General features: G+C 41.2%; 1 protein-coding gene across 1 annotated transcript in view; it reads right to left on the bottom strand.

The window, feature by feature from the left end:
• Positions 1–27,904, bottom strand: part of PKHD1 (PKHD1 ciliary IPT domain containing fibrocystin/polyductin) — a 1,788,124-nt gene that overhangs the window by 969,461 nt on the left and 790,759 nt on the right. The window contains exons 33-34 of the mRNA XM_085609531.1: positions 24,743–24,959; positions 5,851–6,001 (exon numbers count right to left, since the gene is read on the bottom strand). Of these exons, the coding sequence (XP_085465657.1) occupies positions 5,851–6,001; positions 24,743–24,959 (368 nt within the window). The remainder of the gene's footprint in view (positions 1–5,850; positions 6,002–24,742; positions 24,960–27,904) is intronic.

Here is a 27,904-nt window from a genome sequence, read left to right as displayed (position 1 = left end):
GTAGGGCAGAGATAGGCACACCCCCACCTACTCCTGAATAGGCTGTGTCCTGCCTTCACACAAAGTATTGCATACCCCCTTTAATTAGTGAGGAGCCAAGACAGAGGAGGCAGGAAACCTGTTCACTTCAAAGGGAGACCTCTAGAATCTTCTCCAACTTCAAATGCACCACCAGGTGTAAATATTGGACCTCAGACACCAACCTCTCATTACACTCCTGGACCCTTGGAAGTGGCCTTGAAGTGCTGTGCCAGTCCATCTGTGGACCCAGCAGAGCCAGCAGAATAGATACATCTTCTCTGCTGCGCGGCCCCAGGCAGAACCTATGCATCACCTCTGCTGCAAGGATTCTTCCAGAGCAAGGACTCCTAAAAGCCCACAACCTCATTGGAACACTGCTGCATGATGCATCCCCAACGCAGGCCCTTGCATCACAAACCTCTAGTCAATGGCAGCCTCGATGACGGCGCAGGACTTTACATTACAAGCTTCCCTTGTCAAAGGCCAAGTCGACGATGACACAGGACCTTGCATCTCAGCCTTGCAGCTTCCCAGAACCAACACACCGCCTCGGCTGCTTGATGCATCCTCGATGCGGAATCTTGCAAAGCTCCGCACCCAGGATTAAAGGTACTCTTGTTCACCGGGCCTAACTGGGTCCCTGTAGCCGACGCACACTCCTTTTTTTTAACATCTGGCTAGCAGAGTGGGGCTAAGTTCCAACATCGCCCTAATTCTATCCTGAATGGCTGCACTTTTTAGACTTGAGTCAAGTGCCACGTGGGGAAATCTACCAAACCCAGACATTTCACCTCAAACTTTACCTAAATCACACATTTTCCCTCCATTTCTGTGATGTAAACTTCCGGAAAACACAGGGATGAAGACAATTCCTACCACTCACCATTCCCTCACTTGTCCGGATAAAAATACTACCCCACTTGCAGTGGCGGCTCGCAGAAATACCGCACCACAGCATTATCTCTGCGATCTGCCTCTACCCACTTGTGTGGCTGGGCTTAGTGCCACTACAGGCACAACTCAAACCAAGTTCAATTAAAGTTTCTATTTACTGCTGATTCTAATGAATGAAGTACCATTGGAAATGTTTCTGCTGGAAGTAGGAATCTGTAGATTTTTTTGTAGAAAGCACGGACAATGTAATGCTGAGTTCTGCATTTTCTCGAGTGTGGCAGGGGCACTTGATTTATATTATTCTATGGATGCAGCATTTTATTCATAGTCATGGATTTGCTGCATTTGCAATATAACTCAGAAAAAGCTGCATAACTATTCCTAAAGCCAGTGCCTCTGGCAGGGTTAAGCTGAGCCCACGTCCAAAGAACCAACCTTCAGAGAAGTGAGTGGAGTTGTCTGCATGCAGTAGTCTCACCCTGAGCTGGCTCCAGTGATTCTGCCCAAACTACTTCAAATCTTTTTTGTGTACATCCTGCAGACACCTGTGACTGACACCACAACAACCCCCTCCCTTCCCTTCTCCCTTCTCCCTCTCACCCACTGTAATCCTGCAAATGCACACCCAATTAATCCCATACCCATGTTCTACCCAGCTACTGAGTTGCGATAGGAGCGAAAATATTTATGTTCAAAGATAATTGCTCTGATGTAATCAGTTGGGCACAGACTTATGAACATAAAAGGAACCCCTTAACCTAGTTTTAGCAGCTTGTCTGCAACAAATTCATTAATTAAAAATATAACTATGGTGCAACAAGGTGTCCTTGTTTTAGTCATTTCCACGAAGACACATGATGATAAAATGTCCCTGTTCTCACCTCAGTATAGCTCCACTGTTATTTTTAGTACGATTTTTGCAAGTACGCAAAATATTAGTTTGCTGCAGTTTTGGGAAAAGATAACCACTGAGAATGTGTAAATACCTTCACATGTTTGAACTTCATACAAGTAAGGGAAGAACCAAAAGGAAAGCATCAGCTAAATGTAAATATCCAGATTGTGTACATTACATTTAATTACTGGTGGCAATACTGTTTCAAGATTTCACACGTTTCTATAGTTGCTCGTCCAAATTTACTTTATTTAGTCAAGGATTAGAACTCAACTTTTCTCTCAAAACCAGCAATTAACCACAAAATGGCATCACAGATATGTTAAATCTAAAATATGGATTGTGAAAGTCGTCCCATTCCTCTGCAGCTCCTTCTCATCTACCAGAAACTACCTCTGTACTCTTCAATATTTTATAATGCTGCTTCTCAAGTCCAGCTAAAATTTCCAGAGTAAACTCCCCTCACTCCTACCAGACTTCCCCCAACACCTTTCGACAATGGAGGTGGGCGTTTACCTGATCCAGTGACAGCAAAAACCCTTACTTTGAACTAGTAGCAACAAACACACCCTCACTTTGAACTAGCAGCAACAAACTTAAGCTCACTTCGAACTTGTGACAGCAAACTCAGTATGGCTACCAACAGCAAACATACTCTCAGTTTGAATTACTGAATGCAAACATGTTCTTGGGTATGAAAGACTAGCGGAAAGCACACCCTACCTTTAATGGTCTAAGTTCTGTGTTGTTTGCTGTAGTCTCAGTGTGGAAAATCTGAGAGCGGGCAAAGGAGAAAGAATTGGGAATTTGTCTATAATCTAGACAAATTAAAATCATTGCTGTCTTTTATGAAAACACACATGATGACAGTAAATCTCTGGATATTTGTGATATCAAACTTATCCAGAGGTCTGGTCTCATTGAAAAAGCCAAACCATAAAAAAACGAAACCTAGCCCAAGCCCTGAAGAATTAGACCGTAACCCGGGAATACTAATATATTTGTTGGGCTGGTAATGCATTAGAGGTGTTCAATGGGGTGAGGGGCTTGATGTTGAATCGGGGAGTAGAAAGAGCAGGGCCTCTGGAATGACTAATAGCTTTCCAAAAATTATGCCTACTCACCAGGATAGTTCAATTAATGTTGCATGATATATAGTTCAATACATTGTGCTGCATAGTGCTATGTTAAGACAATAGGAAATGATTGGCCACCTAAAAGGTCCACCAGATTGCCCCAAAAAGCAGCAAATGTGGCCACATTTTCAGGAAAGGAGGGCAGAAGAGTTTCACATTGCTTAATCCTCGTGAGTAGATCAGGAATGTATACCTTTTAGGGATACAATGTCATAAACATCAAGAGGGAGGTGCAAAGCGTGTTGACTTGTGGAGTCAGTGGTCATTGTTTACTAGCCGACTCACAAGGCTGGAGCAGGGTGAGCGACTTAGGCCCTTGCACATGCGACAACTTTTCAACCCAGGACACTGCATTTTATAATTTTTTGTGACCATTATAGTATTATTCGTAGCAGGTTTTTACTCCCAATTTTAAGGGGAAAAGGTTTTATACAGGTTAAACCTGCTTTTCTTTATCTTCAGATGTTGAATGATCCTTGGGAGATTTTTAATATTGCGAGCTACTTAGTCGCTGCCGTGAGACTTAGGAGAAAACGGTATTTCCTGACATGTGCTCCGATTGCACCTGTATGACCAACTGATCTCTGTTCTAACGCTGGCACTTTGTCTCGAGCTGTTTTTTAATTCTTACTTTAGTTGTTTGTTACTAAGTACGTATTAATGGCAACCTGGGTTATTAGTGCACCTGTGAAATCTGGCTTTGAAATGTTTTTTAGGTCACCCATATTTATTGATGAATTGTATTTTAGATGTTATTATTTTGTGCTGTTATATGTTGTATATGATGTGCTTTTATGGTTTTTATTAACCGAATAAAGTGTCTGACTGACAGAGGTCATTGTGCAAGGAAACAAAATGTAATTGATAGCAATGGATGGGGCAGAAACACCCAGGCGCTTATTTATGAGCACTTGCGTCACTTTTGCGCCGCCGGTGCGTCACTTTTTGTGACGCACCAGCAGGATAAAAAATGTGCCATGTTGCGTCATATTTACAAAGTGACGCATCTAGGTAGATGCGTCACTTTGTAAACCCCTGCGCCACATTATACCTGCGTCAGGTATAATGTATACAGGGTGGGCGTTTTGATGCAAGTAAGCTTCGTAGAAGTGACGCAGTGAAATCTATGAGATTTCACTGCGTCACTTCTAGGATGCAAATGCATCAATATCTGGTGCAGTCACATTTGAAATGGGACATGCCCAGGTGAAATGACCCATTGATGGGGTTGCGTCATTTTCGTGACACAATCCAGCAATGCGTAATTTTTCCGCCTACAGATACGTCAGAAATACTGACATATCTGTAACTCCTTGCGACATGATGCGTCATACTGTAAATATGACGCATCCAGCATGTCGCATGGAGGGCGCAATGAAAAGTGACGCATCGCTGTTTTCACGCAGCGATGCGTCACTTTTCAGAAATGAGGCCCTCGGTTTTCAGTGGAAACCATTTGAGGGTTTAACATCAAACCCAAAAGTGGAGTACTCCATGCTTGGTATCTATACACATTATAAACTATGGGGGATGCTGTATTACTCAAAAAAGCATGGTGATGCACCTGGAGCAAACAGCGAGACTGCGATTTGCAGAGCGTTTTCCATGAACAAATGTTTCTGGCTGACTTCTATATGAATTACACCCAGATTTCCAGGCCTAGCTCACAAGTTGTTGTGACTCACTCATGAATTCCAAGGTGTAGGATATCCTTCCTCAAGAAAAAAAGCTTTGTTAATCTCACAAGGTTTTTTCAGCTAGTACACTTTTTCTTCAGCATGGAATTCCAACAATTAGTAGAAAATGCTTGTGATTCGAGTCAAAAGTGTGTTCTTCCATCTTTTTAAGTATAACACACAGGGGTGTAGCCATCAATAGTGAAGAAGGTGCAGTGGCACTGGGGCCCAGGGGCGTGAAGCGCCCATTGGATCCCAGTCCAGTGCTTAATTTGAACCAGTGGTTCCGGTGCTCGGCACCAGCACTTAGTTGTCTACACCGGAGCTTGGCAGTGTGCCACAAGGTAGCACTATCTGGCTAATTTAGGGAGTACTAAAAATACTGTTAGTTATAAATTCAATATACATTAAAGATGACCATTATGTGCCTCTCAAGTAATTCTTGTAGCTTTGGGGGCCTGAAATAGTCCGCATTTCCACACTTGTAAGAGTGTGATGGTTAGTTGTTGTGTTTTTACTATCATGCTATCATTGGCAGCATGGCAGGGGCAAAGTATGGTGCAAGCTGCAGTGGCCTCCTGACAAGAGCCCAGGAACTTTTTTTTGTTGCAAACTAAGTACTGCCCCAGTCAGTTGCAGTTTTTTAACTACCAGACCAGGGGGTGGGGAGCCCAGTTCCTCGCTTTTATTAGGACCCATGGTGCCATTCATAGGCCTCTGGTGCCCCAGTACATCAAGGTGAGAGAAAAGTCGTCGTTTTTAGCACAAATATTTACTTTTTGCAGTCTACACTGAAGCTTTTTACTGTTGTAAGGCTTTACCAAGAGTATTACTTCATTATGCTTTCTGATTTTAACTTGTGAAAGCATTCCTCTTTCTCTGTTATTTGTATCCACTTACATAAAAAGAACATCTTTTAAATTGGCATGCATATTGTCAGGGCCAACGGTGAGCGCACAGGTTGCTACAATCCCTGGAAGACATTTCAGAGCCACAGGACAGGCCTCATTTGTTTTTGATAAACTATATGATTAACTGTGAATTTAACTCTGGTTAAGCACAAATTCAGTTGTTCTACAATAAAGCAGCGCCTCCAAGTTTCAAGAGCATTTAGCATTATATATGGCTACATTTCAACCGGGCCTAAATTGTTTTTATAATGTACACAATATTACAAATTTAATTTCGAGCTGTTTGAATCAGTCTGTAAAAAAAGATTTGATTATACCTTAGTGTTCTGGCCCCAGTTTTTCCGTATCTCAGTAATCTTGGTGGTAATTGGCTGATTAGGTCCCTCACACTCCATCTCTGCCTCCGTTGCCATGGTAATGGTGCAGGAGCTGTTATAGATGAGAACTTCATCTCTTTCCACTTTAGGGCTGCAAAGGAGAGGCGAGGTTAAATGGGGTGTCATCAATCTTAATGAAATGCAATTATTTTTACTCTTATTAATCATTGAAAGCCATTAGCTTGTGGCAAGCGCAGGCCACCATTTGTCAAACTTTGCAAATTTCTGTAATTTTGTTTCCATTCTTTTATTGTTTATTTGCTTGTTTTTCTTATCTGCAACATTAACAATAAAACAGCACATGTGGCAAATGTCCTTCGGTGATTCCGCCTGAGCTCCTAAACCTAAAAGAACGTCAGCAAAAAAATACATTTTGAACAAGTTAAGAAACAAATTAGAGCACATTCGACTGCAGATTTGCAATAGTCAAAGTTGGTAGCCAAGAAATCCCCCACAAAATCTTGTTCACACTTCAGAATTCGATGGGCCCGTAGGTGGATAACATGCAACTCCCCAGAGGCAGCATTCAAATTGAAAACTGCACAGGAAAAGTGGCTCACCATTTCCGGACTCCAGCTGTGACAAAATGGCTTCTTGAGGGTTTCCAATTTCTGCAACCCAGCTGATAGCAAAGGGCCCCTCCTGTTGTTGCTGGCAGTGGAACATTAACTTACTAAGTTAATTAAACTTACTTAACAGCCCAGACTAAGCAGATTCGATATATGTGTGCAAGTTATACTGCACGCCACTGTAAGAAGTAAATTAGAGAGGGGAGGAGGCGTGGGCAAATGGCTTTAGAGACTTCTCTTTAGTATGAAGAACCTACGAGTGAATGCCACAGATAGCAACATGCATTGAATGTCTTAAGGACCCCCTGCAAATTTCAGGCCCTCAAATTCTTTTTTTGGGAAGAAAAAATAACTTTAAGCTCAGATTGTTTTTTTCTGTTTTACAGTATAGGCTATCATTCTGTTGAATGTTGCCTATAACTTTTATAAAACTAATATGCTTTTTTGATCAGGACTAGCACAAATGATTTAGGGCAACTGGTACAGTATAAGGGGGGCGGAATGTCCAGGGGGAAGAAAGAGGGCAGAGGTAAGGGGGAGATGATGGAAATCGCATAATGAAGCCATAAGTATTTTGGACTAATCTTGTCAGAATGAGTTACTCAACTGTAATACGAGGTATTTAGTAGTAGATTGAGAAGACTGTTGTAAGTAAATGACAGGATACTTCTAGTTAAGTTACATGTAGGTTTATTCAAGACACAGCTGAGAGCACACCTCACCAGCTGACCAGACCATCAACTGACAAGTATGGAACTCACAGGTACCAAGTAGAATGCACATAGGTATGCTGGGAAGGTTATGAGGTGTGAACATAGAGGAAGGTCTAATGACCAAAGGTGGCCATGTTAAGAGCAGTATACGTTTACTACACAGACCTATTTAGGCACAAGAGAATCATTATCAGAACTGCACACAGATAATCTCTGCTGCCTGTCCAGTCCCTAAACCAAAAGTTAATATCATCCAATAATCGAAATGTCAATTTAAGGAAAAATACAATATCAATCATAATAACAGTTAATATTGTAATAATACAATAAGCATGTTCCATGAAGGATGTTACCTAATCTAAATTAAATTGAAGTAAAACATGGATAAGGTGTTAGTTCAGATACCCAATAAAATGTTCTAATGAGAGGATCAATGCATACGCATAAAGCTGCATATCAAGCTGGAAAGTATTCTCAGCTATAATGAGTGACATCAAAGAAATACATTAAGCAATGTTCCGTGTGGAGAGGGGTGTAAAGAAACTCAGAGATGAGTCTCCAGCAAGTGCAAATGAGAGAAGCCCCACTCTGCAGTAGGAACATGCACTAATATAAACGCACAATATTCTAGATGGTAACAAGTTTCTTTTCATCTTCCGCAACATCCAGTAGGATTTTAGTAAAATCCTGTGAATCGGTCAACTTCCCATCTTCTCACAACTGCACAATGGTCTACAGATGCTAATCCTTGAAAAGATACATCATCCATATTTTACAGTTCAGACAGTTCTTCCCACCAATCATTCTTCCTTGTGTCTCCTCTTCTCCCGAAACCAGGGACTTTTGACTCAACTGTTGAACTAGAGGGATAAAAGTCCATAACACCTGAGTTGCTGTGCCTCCTCTGGAACTGTTTGCTTTTGTCCAAGGTTCTCCTGCTTTCTAGCTTTCAGGTAGACTATGTGTGGAAAATGATACAGACTTGATACAAACTTTTGGTAAAAAAACTAGCATGTTTGTGGAACTTTTGCAGAACAATCAAATGTGAAATGTTAGATATTGTGTAAAAATGTACCATAACTTCTGGGTCCCAGGAATGTTAATAAGTGACAGATTAAGACAATCTTTCTGTAGGGAGAAATTTCTCTGTAAAGGTTAAATACACAACACAAAAACAGTCACTGTTCAGGTGAATGCCTGTTGGCTCTCCAGATCAAGAAAGTAGGAGACACTAAGGGGGCTATTTACAGCAAAATGTCGGAGTGCGGTGTTACTTCAAAATGTTTAAAATGCAGGGATGCGCCTTATTTACAAAAATACAGTACACCCCTGTGTTTCCCTTAGCGCTTGTGCTCATAAAGCTGTCTAGCGCCAGCGCAGGCACCCTTGCGCCATGTTGCAAGGGTGCCTGCGGGGCAGAGCCGACTTTTTATGTGCAGGAAGGTACACCTTTCTGTGCATGAACAATCATGATGGGGGATTTGCTCTTTTTATGTGTGCTACAGAATGCAGCACACTTGGAAAGAGAAGCAAAGAACAATGAGAAATTAATAATTTCTCCTCGTATCACCAGTCTAAGACCAGGTGTACCCTGGTCTTAGTTTTTGGCACTGCTCCAATCTTGTAACTATGGGGCAGCATAAGAAAATCAATGGGTATTGCGGTGGAACGCCCACTGGAACACCCACTGCACGCCCCTTTCACGCTAAGTGAAACATAAAAAGGGCCCTCATTTACAAGGCAGCGTTGAGCCATGTTAAGTGGCTTAACGCCACTTTGTGAATAAGGATAAGGAGATATCGCCACCATTGACGCCACCAGTGACGTTCTGGTGGCGATATCCGCTCGTAAATATGCCCCAAAATTTCTAAGGGGAGGGGAGCTGGGCAGGGACAGCCTTGGAAAGACATGAGCTAGGAGTCTAACTTGAGTCTAATAGCCAAAGAACAAGCTGAGTCATAACATTTGTAAATCAGGCAGTGAATGTCATGCCAAAATATGTAAAGTAAAACACTGTAAATGTGGAATTTTCAAGTATACTGCTTGCCCTGAGGACATAGTCACCAGTTACTCAAGATGTGTCAGTTTGTCATGTTCTATGTTTCAATGGCCTATATTGTTTTTAAATATGAAACAAAATTGTTATAGTAACCATCAGCAAGTGACGTTTTTGTATAGCACAGATCTTGAACTGAATTACGTCAATGTGCTCTCAAATTGGTTGGTTAAGGAAAATGATACATAATGAAGTAAAGGATTGTGCCCTGGATCACACAATCAGATCAGGTGGGGAAGCTGGGATTTAAGGCACGGTTTTCTATTATAAATTTTACAATGCAGCCACAGTAAAAGTGCCCTGAAAAAGTTCTTGGGCACTTTTTCCAAGAACTTGAAGAAGATTGTTATTATTGTACCCATCGAAACTTTCTATGACCAATGTACACATAATTAAGGATGATTAATGTGATGTACCTGTATTTCATTTAACTGCAATGTAAAAATGGAAATTTTACAATTGTATTTGCACTTGATTTGCTAAAAAATCAATGCATAACGTTATTTTTCAATGTTTGGTCTATATTTGTGTGTATTCATTTTTTAAATTACGGTTTGGACGTTTTCCAAACTAGTGAACAGTGCGAGGCACACAGTGGGCTTTCCCACTACTTTTTTTCTCATAAGTTTTCACATCCGAAGTGACAACGGATTTTAGTACCTCAGCACCCATTACAGATTACCTAGTAACTTCCTCAACATTTGGATTAAATAGGTGTGCACCTTTCATAACGATTCTTATGCACACACGTGCAAAGTCATGATCAGTTAAAGGCATGCTTTTCTGATTGGACTCTTGCCATAGAAACTGAAGCTAAATCACAGTTAGAGAACACATCTTAATCCATGCTGCATAACCCACGTGTTCTCCTTGAAGGGTTGTAACACAAGAAGCAACCCTGTGGGACTCTAAAACCGCGTATTTTTGCTAAATTATTAGTTAAGGTGTTGAATTTCACCTAAAACGGTTCTATGTATTAAGTCAGGAGCCACGGTCCGCGCAGGTAACAGCGGTGGGGCCGGGTGGGGGGTATTCCGCCTGACGATGCCGTGAGAAAATTAATTATTTATTTAGTTTTCCCTCTGCATTGTCCCTCGAAATCCCCCCGCCCACCCGGCCCCATCGCTGTTACCTGCACCTGACCGCGGCTGTAAGTCAGGTGAACCAACAGTAACATTAACATAAAATACATCACCTGTCTTACACTTAACTTTATATTAAAAAACAGAAGTATCACTCTCATGCAGGCTGTCCACTTTCAATGGTTTCCAGACAACTGATAGAATACAATTACTTGGGATTTACATTTGAATGCTTATATATATTATATAGTCACTGAAAAAATTGCAGTTGAAAACTCAGCTATGGTTCTGGCTCAACTGCTCAAAACCACTGAAATTTGCCTGTTATATAGTTAGCAGCTAACACATCCAGCAACATCACTTCTGCGGTCTGCCAAGTTTTGGGCTTTTTTGCTTCTGCATCATTGGCTAATTGCTATTTTGCGCATGGCAGATGGCATAAGTTATGGTGTGTGCTGTGTGCTTTGCTAACTATCATTGGTGAATTTCAGTGGTTTTGGGCATTTGAGCCAGAACCATAAATCACTTTTTAACTGTGTGCTTTTTCACTGTATTTCATGTGCTTGTTGTACTTAATTCACAGCCCAAGCAGCTGGGGAGGCAAAGCCTTGTACTCCAACCAACTAAAGTTGGCCAACCCACACTGCCTTCAGCCTTGCACAGCCAAGACTGGCTGCACTGACTGATCTTTTTCAGGCCCTGTGCCAACGTGCAGTGGGAAGGCAACCCACACTGCATAGGCACAGGCTGTGCGCAGCACGGATTATCCATGGGGGAGCTGGCCTTCAGCCGGGTCCTGTGCCCATTATCTCAAGAGCAGCCAGTCAAACCTAAGTATGCCTTTCCTAGGAAGCATGCAGCAGATGTGTTTTTTAAACTGGGAAAATTATTTTCACCTGTTTTTCATTTTTTCCAATTAAGAGTTGCTATTTTCCACACAAAACGTGGCAGTTTTTGCTGTTCATAAAATGGTGGATGTGGAATTCGATTTTCATTAAAACTGCAATTGAATCACTTTGCAGCTGTTATTTGGAGAGTTTTTGATACATGTTCCATGTTTCTGTGTGCCAGCCAGCACTGCACTGGGGTTGGGCACCTCTAATGGTGCAACTCCCATTGTGGAATTTTTTTTTCTCAGCACGAAAATTGAGATCTTCAAGATGGCAGAAAAGAATATTAAATCTCAATAATTTGCAAATATTTGAGAACAAATTCAAATGCTTTAGACAGGATTCAAAATAGCCTGAATTGTGGTTCAAAACTGACCCTGGGCAGACAACTATGCTACGCTCGCAGTTTGCATAGTTTGTGCTACTTCGCGCTATGCGAATTGCACGTAGCACAGTGCAAAATCACATAGCGTAGTTGGCATTTTTTGCTCGCTCGCGGTCCTCAACATCAAGTTGGCTACCGCGAGCGAGCAAAATGACATCCCGGGAAGACTTTTTCTTCGTTCGCGATCAGCAACATCAAGTTGCCGATCGCGAGCGTAGAAAATAAACCTCCCGGAGAGATTCTCAACGAGGGGAGGTCAGGTTTCTCATTGCGAGTGGTCGCGTATGCTCGCGACCGCTCGCGATGAGAAACTACCAGTCCACGTTGAGAAAGCTGCCGCTCGAGTAAAAATCTACTTGAGCGGCAGAAAACGACAGCTCGCAGTGTGCAAGATGCCGTTTTCAATGATTGCACAGTGCGGACAAGCATCCGGCACTGTGCAATCATCGCGAACAGCGCACTACGCATTTCATGTAGTGCTACGCGTATCTCGCGTAGTGCGAAGTGCACTTCGCGTAGCTACGCGTAGCGCTACTACGCGAACCACACCCAGGGTTATTCAAAACAATAAAACTATACATATGTATTAACCCTTTTCGCACTACCCGGCAATTTTTTTTAAAGCCTTAGATTCAAAATGACTGAACGATTTACCACCAATCCAAAGAAACACACTCTGATTAAAGTTCTTCTTTGAGGCAAAGTTGAGCGTCAATCGGTTGAATGTTTTTTTTTGCTGCAGGTGCAAGCTTTCTTGTAGGAGCTGGAACTATAAAACACAACTGTCTTCACCTATCTGCCCCTTAAATAATATCTTCTTCTCAAAATTGTCATGCCAGGCCTTAGCTGAGTACTAAAAGTGATTCCCAGCTTTTGGTGCAGATCCGTGTATGGAGGCCAAATTTAGAGGCAATTCAAAAAATATTTTTCAATGGAAAGTGCAGGTAAACCATATGTATGCATATGTTAATGCCACTGCTGGTTCACCTTACTTAACATAATGATTTCACCTCATGGATCACAAATAAAAGATTGTCAAAACAAAGAAAACAAAAAGATCATAGAGCCCCTACAGAGTTTGCTCCTCAGGTCTGCTCCTGAGGTTAAAGTACTTCAAGAACACTTATGTGATGTGCAGCATATCTTCAGAGAGCCATGTCCTGACACCATTTAATCTTAAATTTCCCCTCCAAAATCTGTTTGGTGTGGGTTTGGAGGGCAGTGTAGGAGCCCTACCAGGTTCCAACATTAATGCTCCAAATACCTTTGAAGACCACATGTCCAGATGTGCTCTACATTTTTACTAGAAAGGGAAAATAATCCCCAGAAAATAGGGCAGTAGAATGGCATGTTAATAAAGATTCCCTACACTAGCTTATTCCCTGCTCTGATAAATCGGAGATTGGTAAATATGAGTTCAACTCTCCAATGTTGCTATAAATGGGATCTATCTTATACTGAGAGCATTTGAAACATTTATTGCATAAATATTTCGATGGTAAATGTTTGGATATCAGAGCTTATGGATCTCTGAACCCAGCTAAAAAAAAATAAAAAGTTTTTGGATGACATGCAGCTCCTGGGATCATCTTTATGTGGTAGACTTTCTTATTGTTCATTATGAATTTATGGCTTGCCATCTCTCTCATTAGTGGCCCTCTCATACTTGCCTTACATGCTACCCACAGAGTTTGTGCCGAGGTCACTGAATGTTCATTGTGATGCAAGTAGATTTGGAGGATTTTCTGGAGTTTTTTCTTTCCCTCAGGTTTTTTAAATTGGTATATTGACATTTCCCAGTGCAGGTAGGTGAGAAAACAACATCCATATTCTAGATCAACTCTGCAGCAGAGTGGTCAGAAATTACAGTTCTGTAATCTGGGCACAACGGAAACCCAAACTCAAGAAATAATGAATATGGGTTAAATTACCCTATTCAATGGACAAGAAAATATACTGTCTATCACTCCGGTGCAGAAGATGCCAGGGATCTAATGGAGTATGATATTGCATTAAATCATTGAGGATGCGTCTATCCGTCTCTCTATTTAGTTCTGGACTACCTGGGCTATCAATAAAGGGTCTATAGTGAGATTCCAATTTCCCTAATTATCTTTGTTCTCCTGAACTCCACTAGTAGTCTGTTCAGGTCCAGGAAAAAGTTGGATTTGCTACCATTGGAGGCATACACAGATTCCAATTTATGTAGGAACAGTATATTTGTATTTTTACAAAAATGTATCTGCCACTCAGGGCAGATGTGTGCTGATAAGTTTTTGTGGAAAATGTTAGCCCCTCCACCCTTCGAAGATGGTGCACCTTCAAGTGACTTTAGTGATGAAGCTGGAGCTAAGGTAAGTGCAGTAGCTTTATTGTAGGAGCTACACTGTTGACAGGTCTATCCAGTACTCGCTCTACCAGTAACCCCTCTAGTCTGAGTCTCCACTTGAACCATCACATTCTAAGAACTTCACATACTTCATAGCAACATCATAGCTTCATTAGAACCATTGGCAGAGAATTATTGACAGAGAATGCTAAGAATGTTCAAGCAAAGACAATCTCTGCCAGTACTACACATCTTCCCTTCTTCCCAAAAAATCCCTTTTTTTTAAAAACAGAATAACAATAGGACACTCATTAATGATGTAAGTAGTTATTCATGGAACCTACTGGGAGTGACTATAACTCTAGAACTTCTCCTAGAAATATACATCCAGATTAACTCATGATCCTAGGGTATAACATTTGCTAACACCAGTACCAAGAATGGTAACTATAGGTTTGTGATCAGTTTGTAGTTTAAAATGCCTTGCCCACACATACGGACAAAATCTTTCTGTAGCTCACAAACAAGCCAGTCATTTCTTCTCTATAACAGAGTACTGGAGATCAGCATACTTAAATACTCTTGGTGCAAATGCCACAATGTTTTCCTTATCCCCATAACCTTGCATCAGAATGGCACCCAACCCCACCTGGCTAGCATCAACGGTGATACAGCAGGGTAAATCAGTATCAAAGGGTTTAAGAGCCTTGCTATTACCTAAGCTAGATTTTACCTGATTGAAAGCAGCAACACACTCTTCAGATCACTCAAACTTGACACCCTTCTTGAACAAGTTGCTGATGGTGACAAAATCAGGTACGAACAGTGAGTAATACTCACATAGACAAAGCAACAATTTAACTCCAGTTTTGTCATTAGGGTTGGTAGCAATTACAATAGCCTTAATAAACCATGCCAAGGTCTAATTCCTTCTTGAGATATTAAGTGACTGAGATCTTCAACTTCTCTACACATAAATTTACATTTCTTGTTTTTGAGAACTACCCCATGTTTCTCAAACATATTGAGGACATTGTGCAGAATAACATTGTGAGATTGAGTATCGTTAGCATACATCAATAAATCATCTTGGAACACCAGTATGCCTTCTACCCAACCAAAAAGGTTCTGCATTGGCCTCTGGAAAATGGAGGCAGCAGATGCCAAGCCAAACGGCATGCAATGGTATTGGAACATGCTGCGAGGAGAATTGACGGCAGTCAAGGTGAGTGAGTCTGGATGTAACTCAATCTGGTGGTAGGCACTAGCCAATTCAAGTTTGGAGAAAACTGAGGCCCCTTTGACAAAAGCAAATAAGTAATTGATCTTAGGTAATGGGTGTGAGTCAACCCAAATTTCCTTATGGAGAGACCTCACATCCACACAAACGCATAGTTGTCCACAACTCTTTCGAGCCACAACAAGTCGAGATGATCACAAAGAAGACTCTGTGGGCTCTATGATTCCTTTGTCGCACAATTTCTTGAGTTCCTTGTCAAGATCTTCTTTCACACTAAAAGGAAGAGTGTGCTTAACAGGAACAGCTCCTTCCTTTACAATAATCTTGTGTCTAAATCCTTGAATTTTACCTAACCGATTACTAAAGACAGAGGAGAAACTCTCTGTCTACTTCTGTGTCTCCTCCTCGCAGTCAACTACCAAAACTTGCTCCCTGGCACCTGGTCATAGTATCATGCAGAACAATCCCTGGTGAAACCATCCAAGGATTTTAAGGCCCTTGACAACAATGTAACTTTTAGCCCTGATCTTCCTCCCTTTGAATACTAAAACATCCTTAATAAAACCAAGATGTGCAATCCTGCATCCTGCATAAGAGACAGGAGAACGGTCTGGAGGCGATAATTCTCTGTCGCACCACGTCTCCTCAAACAATTGCTGAGTGATCATGGTGATCCTAACGCCAGAATCAATCAAAAGTCTGAGCACCTTGCCCCAACACTCACTTCTACTATGGGATCGACACAACAAGAAGGATCCCGTATGACTGATTTATTAAGATTGCTTTGAGAACAAACTTGCTCATTTCTGATCACAGAGATAACTTCAGTGTCTAACTCATCCTCAGCTTTTAAGTTGGCAAATTGGTGCTAACCTATGTAAAACTGATATATACACATCTACGTCCTCTCCATCAACCAGTTTTCTGTGAAAAAATATGTGTTAATACCATAGGATTGGATTGTTTATCAAACCTGGTTTTAAGTTTAAGAACAGTTTATATGACCTGCAAGACCCCACAAATAAAAAATATGTAGCAATAATGTGCAAAAGGGATCACTATTAATCCAAAAGGTATGCGAATCACCGGGGTCCGTTTTAGAATGGTAAAAAGTATTTCTGACTTTAAAGTGTGTGAATCACTGTGATCCACAATAAGAACACTGCCTTTTGAAGTTTATGTAGTTTATGTTGGTAAAATTTTTAACATAGGATGTGCAAATCAACATGATCCGCTATACTCACGACCTCCTAGCTGTTTATGCTAGTTGGCCATGTTCAGTAGTAGCAGTTGTCCAGAGAAACAGCTGATGCTGGAACTACTTGCTAAGTGCAACCAAGGTTTTAATTCTGCATTTACTATAGGAAGGAAAATATTCAATGTCAACGAAGACTGACACCTCACGTCACAACGTTTACCTTGCGCAAACCACTGTGCATGGGACTCCAGCGTGAGGCAAGCGTGAGACACATTGTTTTCGGAGCCATAAAAAATAAAATTTAAATCTGATCGGAGCAGCCAAGGGAAGTAGATTTCACAGGAGCTGGTGCTGGCAGGTGTCATGGGAGGTGGGACCATACACAGAGAAGTAATCTCAAAATCAGGAGAGGGTCTGCCCACAGTCCACATGAAACAGCAGACACAATAAATAGTGAATCCCAATTCACACGGGGTGCTGACAGGAATCAATGGAATGAAGTCCAATTTGAAGTGAGGTGCCAACAGAAACCAGGACAACACATGCAGGAACACAGCACGCAGGGCAGCACAGGAAGAGAAGGTGAAGCTGAAGAAGATCCGCATGCTCTAGGTTCGACCGTGTAGCCATCCTCCTCGCCAATATGTTTGTAGTGTTGAAGCTGGAACCAAGGTAAGTTCAGTAGTTTTATTTTAGCTGCTACACGGTTGGCAGGTCCATCCAGTAACCCCTCTAGTAAACAGTCTCCACTTGAACCACCACATTCTAAGAACTTGACATAGTACCTAGAAACATCATAGCAACATCAGATCTATTGACAGAGAATGCCTAGGTTTTTCAAGCATAGACATTATCTGCCAGTACTGCAGGGACATATTGCATTTTACCCACCCAATCTCTCTGCAGCTTGGAGGATCCTATTTGGGCACGGTGGGTTTCTTGAAGAATAGCTATGTCTGTTTTCTCACGTTTCCAGGTAAGAAAGATTTTTTTCTTTTTGACAAAATAATCAAGGTAATTGATATTTTGTGAAATATTAGTGAGAGGTTTCTTTCTGCAGGATCCGGTAACTCTGTAATGTTACCAAGAAAGTGCTTAAACAAGGGATATATGTACACTCTAAATTCAGATTAAGTTAATCAACAGCCAGCTAGTAGTCTGTTTAGACTCGTAAAGCAACCATCACAGTTTTACACTCTGCTGCAGTTATGAGGAAACTGCGATTTAGGTTTTAAGAAGAAAGGAAGTGGGGCCATTGGTTAAATCCCATCCTCCTGAAGGTATTCATCATCTTTTAAAGGAGGTCTAGATTTAGCCCGATCAGTGAAGACTCTCTGTGTTCCTCCCTCTGAATGAAGCTTTTTTTTAAATTAGATGTACGTGAACCCAAATCTAGGGGTTCCATTCCAGAGAATGCTGGTCTTGAATTTGATCTCATATTTGAGGTGTCGGGGCAGCAGCATCATTCTTAGGCAATGGAGCAGAAATTGCTTCCATATGCAGGATGGCAAGTAGTTCTAAGACCTTTTCAAGCTATCCTGGTAGTCCCTTGTTTGCTCATTGAGAGTAACCAGCATGACCATAGGGTGAAGTAGGCCATAGCGTATTTCATATTTTTTCAGGATAGGACGGAGGCCCAAAAATGTTTACCTAATAGTATTTGTTTCACAAGCAAAGTCAGCTACGATTGAGATCCTCCTGTGGCTGTTATAATAATAAGACCATGAGTCTTAGCTGTCTGTAGTATTAGCCTGACCTGTTCATGATGTAGTAGGCAGGCAATGATAGGTATAGGCCAGTTTTGCTGTCCAGTTTTCCTAGACCAAATCCTATGAGCTCTTTGGTATTCAAGGAGTCTCTTGAATTGTATTTACAGTGGCTTGGTTAGAAAAGCTTGCACGAAGACAGAGATGTAGTCCCCTTCATCCACCTCTGACACCCCACAAATACAAATATTATTGCACCTGCTATGATCTTCCAAGTCAATTAGTTTTTGTTGGAAGTTCCACACTGTATCATGCAGGTTTGTTGCATCCCAGACTTATTTCTCAAGGTAAGTGACTCTCCTAACGGCAGAATCCAGCCTTGTTTTGAAATATGTTAACTTCGCATGGTGGGTTTTAATTTCCTTCTTAGTACCTGTCATCGCTTGTTCCACTAATGCGACTGGTTTAATCATCTTAAGTTCTATTAATATCTCCTCTAATACTAAAGAAGACATTCTTCTTGGGGCGGGTTGGGGGCGGGGGGGATATTTTCTCCAAATGTTTTCCAGCTAGGACTTCTGAAAATAAAAGCTGCCTATGTGTTTTTTTCCTAGGCATATGAACGACAGTCCCTTCCTCATCAGTACTGGTGTGCAAAGAAGGGAGAGAATAACACCAGAACAGGTGACCTCGTGCAATTGTCTTGAGCTGGGAGAATATTGGACACTGCAACAATGACTCAAATGGGTTTGGACATTCATAGGCAGTATGTGCTTGTTATGTCATATCATGTTTTGTTATGTTTATTTGTAAAGTGCATCCATGAGGGTATCCTGGTGCTAAGCAGGTGAGCATGTCTAACCCTGCCTAGAGTGGGTTGATTAATTGAAAAGCCATATTTTCAGTTTTTTGAGGAATTCAAGAAGAGAGGAGGAGGCTCTGATGTGCAGTGGTAGGCCCTTCCATGCTTTAGGAGTGATGCACAATATCGCCTGTCCTCCTGATCTGGTTCTGTGTATGTGCTGGATGTGTGTGAGAAGGAGTCCTGCTGAGCGGAGGTGTCTGGGTGGTTGCTGCAAGGAGATGCAACTGTTCAGGTAGGTAGGGCCTAGTTTTGCCTTGAGTTTGCGGAGTTTGAAATGAGAAAGTTTCTGCACCAGGAGCCAGTGGAGCTCCCACAGTTGTGGTGTGATATTTGTTCTGTCTGGGGGGTTGAGGATGAGTCTGGCTGCTGAGTTCTGGATGGTTTGTAGTAGTCTTATGGTGAGTTGCTTGGTGATCCTGACATAAAGGGTGTTTGCAAAGTCCAACTTTCTGGTGACCAGGGCATGAGTGACATTTTTTTAGGTGTTGCTTGAGAGCCATTAAGATCTTCCTCGGTATCTTCAGGGTGTGGAAGCAGGATGGAATGACGGCGTTGACTTGTGCTGTCATATCCAGTTTGCTGTCGCAGATGATTCTGAGGCTCCTGGCACAGTATGAGTGTGGTTACTATTTTGAAAAACAAATGGTCCTTCAAAAACAATTCAAAGTAGGAGAAATAAATATAGACCAGAATCGGCTCTATATCAATGTGCAATGTCCAGCCGGACATTGGAATTTAATACTCAAAATGATAAATGATTGGACATACAAACAGATATTGAGTGGGACACAGTCCTGCGTCCTTCAACAAACAACATAGTTACGAACAATCACAAAAAACATTTTTCAGGCTAACGTGTGAAGCTTTACGCCGATAGGGAATAAAAAGGCAAGCTTTCAAAGCAGTACACAATCATGCACAAGTTTTTAACACATGTGTTTAACATGCATGTATGTACAAGAGGTCGACGGCGTTTCGATCTATTCAAACAATATATAGATCATCATCAGGACAATTAAATGACAAGCCTGAGAAAACAATTCCACGCGGTTTGACAGGCAGTTTCGTTGCAACCAACCGTGGGATAGGTTGGGCTTGCTTCAAGGAATTACGGAGATCCGATGTGCAGCGCGATGGCCGGATCTCCGGCATACCTTGGATCGACAAGTTGCCTCAACACGGACGCCCAGCACCTTATAACGGCGTCGGTTCCCGCCACGCAAATCCTTGTATTGACGCCGCATCCATGAACAATTGTCCTACCGCACGGTTATTCCTTGAATCCCCCCCAAGGCCGTAATTCCTTGAAGCAAGCCCAACCTATCCCACGGTTGGTTGCAACGAAACTGCCCGTCAAACCGCGTGGAATTGTTTTCTCAGGCTTGTCATTTAATTGTCCTGATGATGATCTATATATTGTTTGAATAGATCGAAACGCCGTCGGCCTCTTGTACATACATGCATGTTAAACACATGTGTTAAAAACTTGTGCATGATTGTGTACTGCTTTGAAAGCTTGCCTTTTTATTCCCTATCGGCGTAAAGCTTCACACGTTAGCCTGAAAAATGTTTTTTGTGATTGTTCGTAACTATGTTGTTTGTTGAAGGACGCAGGACTGTGTCCCACTCAATATCTGTTTGTATGTCCAATCATTTATCATTTTGAGTATTAAATTCCAATGTCCGGCTGGACATTGCACATTGATATAGAGCCGATTCTGGTCTATATTTATTTCTCCTACTTTGAATTGTTTTTGAAGGACCATTTGTTTTTCAAAATAGAAAGTACCCCAGGTCCTTCTAACATTACGGGTTTCCCCTTGTTCGTCATTAATACAGTATGAGTGTGGGTCAGATTTCAGCCAGCCACCAGTTGGAGTTCCATGGTGAGGTGTTCCTGCTGAAGATCACTGCTTCTGTCGTGTCAGTTTGCATTCATCCAGGTAGCAATTTCAGTCATGCAGGCGATGAACCTTTTTCTTGTGTTGGGAGTCTTGTTGAGAGTGAGAGTATGAGTTTCCAGACATTGGCATAGGAGACTATAATGATGTGGTGTACACAAATGATGTTGGCCAGATGGATCATATTTGTGTTGAGGAGGGTGGGACTGAGCAATGAACATTGAGGCACTTCTCAGATGAGTTTGCGTACCTCCGAGGAGCATGGTACCATGCTGACATCTTGTGTTCTACACATTAAAGTGAAGAGTGGGTCCATAGATGCCAATCCCTTGCAGGCGCCTGATGAGAATGAGCGGATGAGGCCATGTCAAGTGCTGCTGAGAGGTCTAGGAGAATGAATGCTGCTGTGTCTCTTCTATTAAGGATCATGTGGTGGTGATGAGTGCAGTTTCACTACTGTGGTGGGGCCTGAATTCGGGCTGAGTGGCTTGGAGGAACAGGTGTTTGCTGAGGTGGCCAATTGATTAGTTTCGTTAAGATCTGGGCAGCTATTATAGGAGGGAGATGGTGCTGTAATAGGAAAGCATGGCTGGGTCAGTGGATGGTTACTTGAGCAGGTTCTTGACAGTGGCATGCTTCAAGGTGCCTAGGAAGGTGGCTGAGTCATTGGAGCCATTAAGGATGGGTATTAGCGCTTCGCTGATTGATAGGTCTTAGGCGGGCAAGGGTCAAATAGGGTCTCCGAGTTAATGGCCTTCATGGCAGCAGCACTTTCGATGGCAAACCACAAGTTCCGGGTTCGTTCTTCGGCAACGATGGAAAGCTGAGTTGCAGTTCTGTAAATCACGCAGGTTGCACCATTGCAATTGAAGATCAATGGGTGTGCTTAGGCTCAACCTTGCCACCATTCTTTTACAGATGAAGAAGTCACAGAGAGGAGAAATGGCATCCCTTAAAGGTGCCTGTGATGCCATCAATGAATGTCGAGACCTATCCAAGATGGAAGCGTGACCTGAGGCTCTGGCGTCAGAAGACAGGAATTGGAAGTTTCACCGTATGTGCTGATCTTTCCTTACATAGGTTCACTATGTCATTTCCAGCCTTGCTTGCCCAATTAACTCTCCACAGACTGCTAATCAGGATTGCTGCCAGGAGAAGGAAAGAGGAAGCAACGGCTTACAGGGCAAGATCCATGCCACTGCGGCACTGGCTCTTCGCCCTAAGGCACACTCCAGTATTGTCGCAAGTTCAAATATCGGGCAATGCTTAGGGGTCATTCACATAGCTGTTACCTCTTTAAATGGGCCAGATTGGCAAATTCTGCTTGGTAAATTCTGTTACAATGGAGCACAGACATTCTTCAGGGGGTTCAGTAAGGATGCCTCCATTGCTCGATCTGCCAGGAGCAGCGTGTTGTCGGTTATTTCAAATGTAAAATAGGTCCATCTTGGACTGAACAATCTCAAAGAGCAGCCATGTTGTCCCGTGACCTAACCCGGAACTTTAGTATTCAAAGCAAAAGTAAAAAGGTGATTAATTCACCTAATATTATGTATGGGAACACATGGCATCCTGTGACTTATAGCGCAGTTTTCCCATGTTAGTGCAAGCTCCCATCAAAAAAACACAGATGAATATTTGTGTGAACTGCTGAAATCAGAAGAGGTCCTAGGCATGGATGCAATCTTTCTCCAACCCACAAATGCTCACAAGACACTGGGGCAATTGTGGGCTACATCTTTATTTAATATATTTTATTGAAATAATTAAAGTATTCAATTTCTGTTGTAAAAGGCCATTTGCTAAAAGCATTTACAAAACATATCACCGACTCTCTTTTCTATTTCCATCAAGACTCTTGCCAGAAATCTGCACCTTGATAAGCAAATTACTTAATTCCTGATAATAGACAATCTGCTCATAGTAAGTTGATATATAACTAAAGTTTCGATTTTACGGGCAATTATACTTAAGTAGAAGCGTCAGTCATTTAGGATCATTTGCCACATATGGTTATAAAATGCAAAAGAGAAGATTAATGAATTAGAACTTTTTACCAACCATCAGGAAAAACAGAACAGACCTGGTGTATGGTTTCCGGAAGGCTGCATTTGGTAAAGCCCAATAGCAAGGTGGTAGATGGAGACCTGGCATCTTTTAAATTCTATGTACAAAACTCCATTATACTTTGTGGTGCAGATAGTTCTGTGTTAATCAGATGACTAAGCATGGTTTTGCAAGGGTGGATCTGTAGACTCCACAATAATATATATAACTGCAAAAATTACTATCTATAGGTTTAAGATGTCCGCATTTTCTGTGACACGGGCACAAGACCTCTAAGAGAAGCTATAAAACAATTTGAAATTAACCTCCCTCAACTCCAAACCTATTATCAGCAACAAGCACACTTAGAAAATTCATCCATGCCATCAATTAGCTCTATTTTCAAACTGAGCTGAGGGCACAAATCTCAGACATGGCATACCATTATTTATGGTTCTGTGTATTAATCTTTTCATCACAAATATTTTTCTATTTTGCAATTATTTTTATTGGTATCAAGAACCCCAAAAATAACAACTGTGACAATGTCATGTATATCCATCATAGGTACAGAAGAGATGAATGATCATCAATCGCAAGACATGCATACCCAACAACGGGGAGAGCAACAAATCTAACCGTGTGGGGATGACATGGGAAAATGATGGGAAAGGGAGAGAACAGAACCAGAGAAGACGAGAGGGAGGGAGTACATTAAATTTAAAGATGCAACTCATGATCCAAAGAGGTTGCACTGACTGACAATAAACATCTAGTAAGAGAAATTTGAAGACTAGTAAAGAGAAAGGGAAGGCCTTCCTTGCAAACAAATTAAATAGGATCTATGAGAAAATAAATCAAGAATGAGATAATGCAAAAAAATATAATGATTAACACCAAAGAATTTATTACTCATTTTTAATTCTGTATTATGTTAACAATGATTAAAAAGAATACCATCATGGAGGAAATATGACCTTGATCTTAAATTTGGCTCTTGTCCTACCTAACCATTACTGGGACTCAGTGCTGCAATTACCCATTTCCTAATCCAATGATTACCCCTAAGCCTAAATCTATTTAGGAAGCTTGCACTAACATTAAGTTCAACTGTTTCCTCAATTAAATCATGGTGCTGTTTTAAAACATCTTTACATGATTCTAGTTTGTTAATTTTTCTTCTTTAGTACTTAAATTAACATTAACATTTTCAAATTTCTTCATTTTGGATTTGAAATTTAGATTTTGTTTCCTTGGCTCCCCATAATGTCTTTTGAGAACGCAGGAGGACAGTGTTAATGCCATATTATAGAGAGAGTGTATGACCAATTGAAACATGTCTCGATTGGATCACATTTTAATAGTGAAAACAAAGAGGATTAAATAGTGATGAAGATCAACATTAATATTATCTATTAAAGGTGATGGCAGGGGTGAAGGAATAGTCATAGTTTTGGTGTTGTTTTAAAAAATGTACCATCCTTATTGACAAGAACAGGGCATTCCCATGTTTTTCTTTAATGGCATTTTTCGCAAAATGGTTTAACATAAATCAACACTTTTTAAACATCAAAAACATGCTATGCTGTGTTTTTCTTCATCCACTCACAGACATTCATATGCACAGAGATATACAAACAACCATTGTATATATTCACACATCATTTGGCAAGTTTCAGGCAATATTCATAATTTATTTTTTTTCTAATTAAAAAAACATGGATTCACTTTTTTTTCTCCTCAAATGAAAAGGAGGATGCAAAATTGTCTTTTATAGAAAAAGACAATTTTGCATCCTTGCTTCAACTAATAGGAAAATAATAAAACAGAAAATGTGAAGCTTATAGCCTACCTGAAGAAGAGGCCAGTGATGGATGAAGGTGCATTCAATGTCATGTTAAAAGATGCAGTACATGGCAAGCCATGGCAAGCATGCACATAAGAAAACTGTTTAGTTACGCTGGTTGTGCCGGCTGCCACAGTTACATCACAATGAATATATGTGTTTTGGGGTCCTTTACAGCTGTCAGTCACATCTTCTGTGAAACTACACAGAAAACCTAAAAAATCTGAAACAGAGAAGAAACCTAAGAGAGAATACAATTTACTGAAATAATATTCGAGCTCATTGACTAATTTGCTACTTCTCGTCAAATCTCTGGCTATCATTATATGTAATTTTTGACAATTTGTGATAATCAAGTTTGAGACACAAACTTCCAAGGTATTTATGGTGAATCAACTGAGATGGAAAAAATGTATGTTTTTCTGTGAAAATTATCATAACTACAGCTAAGTAAAGCCCATATGCCTATGCTGTGCAGGTTATCACAGGGAATGTCTCTTTAATGCCGCATACAGACAATTTAGGTCACTGAAAATTTCAATCTGATCGTTTTGTAAGATAAGTTGATATATGCTAATGTCTGTGAGATATATGCTGCTGTCAAAAATTAATTAGAAGTCTTTTTGTAGATACAGTTTGGCATCCATATTTCTTGTCGAAAGGTAAAATACAATTAACACAATTAAAATAAACATTCAGTACAAACATGTGATAAGCAAATATTACAATAATTGCTATCATCAGCAAATTATCCGAAAAATCATAAATAAAACAACAGGAAAATTATTTTATCAATAAAAAGTTAACTATTACACGGACTTGGCAAGTCTAGAAACTTTTCCATTTATGTGACCTCACATACAATTACCTGTAATATATAGAACCATTATATGGTTATTACCACTCAGGTTTTCACCTAAAGGTTTAGAGAGAAAGGGCCTCATTTACAACCCAGTGCACTGCCGGTGCGTCGCTTTTTTAGATGCACCTGCGGCACAGAGTGCCTACCCATATTTACAAGGCCACATAAAGTCATCCTTCGTGACTTTTCATGGCCTTGTAAATATGGGCCCCTTTCACACATTACTCTGTGTGAAAAGGGGCATTCCATGGGTGTTGCTGTGGGTGTTCTCACACAACATCCAGGGAACCTGACATTCCCAGATTTACGAAAGTGTTGTATATCATGTTTCCATAGGAAATGCATTTTTTGGCTTGCTTATATCTTCGGTGCAGTTTGACGAATCTTTTCAAAACTTTTTCCACCTCAGCTCCTTCCTGGAAAGTTTCGGGGTGATCAATTATACAGAGGCTGAGAAAAAGGGAGGATCGCAAAACACATTTTCCCTATTCATTGTTTCCATAGGAACTTTAAACAGAGTACAGCCCAAACCACTAAATGGTTTTAAACAAAATTTGGCAGAAAGCTAGATCTTGGTCCAGAAGGAGTGATTGTTGTGATTTGCTGCAAATGTGTTCAGTAGTTTATGAGCAATTATTGGTTCAAAAGGTTGCATATTTTATGCCACTGAGGATTTGGTGAGCCAACAGACCTTATGCTGAGCTCTGACTGGCTGCCAACACATCAACAATTTCTTAGGACTCAATCTCAAACCCTAAATAAATATAAAAAACAAATATAAATGGGCAGGGTGAGGATTAACTGGCCCCTTAGACATGGTGGGTGGCGAGAGACCCTGCCTCCTTCCATTCCAAAGCCTCTAAGAGGCCTTGGTGACCTGATTCCCTGAGTCAATATTTTCATGAATGTGAGGGGAGCCTTGTGTCCCCCACCCCAAGCCTAAAAATGATTAAAAGGCCTTAAAATGCCTAAAAAGCCCATGGACACCTGTTACATAAAAACAAAAAATGGATTCCTGCACTGCCATTTGAAAATGCAATCTGTGAGTCTCTTAGATGCTGCACTTCCCTAGCCTCCTTCCACAAGAAGCTAAAACCTGACTAATTAGGGTAACATTCCTATGCCGCTGATACCTGTCCTTAAATGCCGGGGAACCCTACGGGTAGCTATGCGCTATATAAGAACTCATTAATAATAATAAGTGGGGCCGCTTGCATGGAGCTGGCCTCCTCTTGCAGCCCCCTTTCACAACAAAAAAATGTGGGTCACCTGGGTGAAAGAGGACGCTCATTTAATATGAGCGGCTCTACGACAAAAGATTAGATACAGCGCATTCCTGTCCTTTTTCCATGCGCTGACACACAATGGGCTGCCGTGCGCCAATGCAGGCACCTTTGCACCATGCAAGGGTGCTTGCGTTGCGGGTATGATTATTTTTGTGCAGGAAGGAAAACCTTCCTGCACAAAAACAATCAAAAGAGGCTTTTTCTTCTTTCTATGTGTGCTGCAGAATGCAGCACACATAGAAAGAGAAAAAATAAAGATATTTCGCCTCGTTGCGCCTCCCTTATGCCTCCCCTGGGGAGGCATACGTTTTTGGCACTGCCTCAGACTTACAATTTCTCATAAATCTGGGGCTGTGTCAAGAAGCCATGGATGTTGCTAGGAATGCCACCAGCAACACCCATGGAATGCCTCTTTCACGCAGTTTTCTGCGTAAAAGGGGCACATATTTATAAGGCCATATAAAGCCATATAAAGTGGCTTTACGTGCCACTGAAATGTAAAAAAAGTGACGTTCTGGTGGCGCAAAAGTGCCGGTCAGGCCTTAAGGCCCTGAGTTGTTCCCCCCTCAAATAGATTATCAGTGCATTTTGGCTCCTACACTATTCTTTGGCCTCGCCAGAACACTTTTTAACAAGGACTAGTAATTTAATCATAATGGCAATAATTCCCACTGTAATGATTTTAAAATCTTATGCTTATTTAAAGTATCACTTTTACTGCAAATTACCACTCTTTAATGAGAGAAAATTCATGTCACTATTCACACTCCACAACGTTTTGTACTGCCCCATAAAGTGCAGCCACAGTGCTATCATTTCAACGTATTCAGAAAGAAAAGATAATTTATATATTTTGTTTAAAGAATGCATGTTCAATCAAAAATAAGAAAGATGCAAGGGCTCTCACCCAGGTAAAGTTAACAACTTAATTCCAATGGACCCATGTGAGAAAGTGGGTTATTAGTTGGGAAGGAAGTTGGTCCTTGGGACTGCTCTCTACTCTCAAATATGTTTTGCAAC

This window comes from Triturus cristatus, chromosome 6 (assembly GCF_964204655.1).
Source record: "Triturus cristatus chromosome 6, aTriCri1.1, whole genome shotgun sequence".
NCBI lineage: Eukaryota > Metazoa > Chordata > Amphibia > Caudata > Salamandridae > Triturus > Triturus cristatus.
This window is presented reverse-complemented; position numbering and strand designations above follow the sequence as displayed.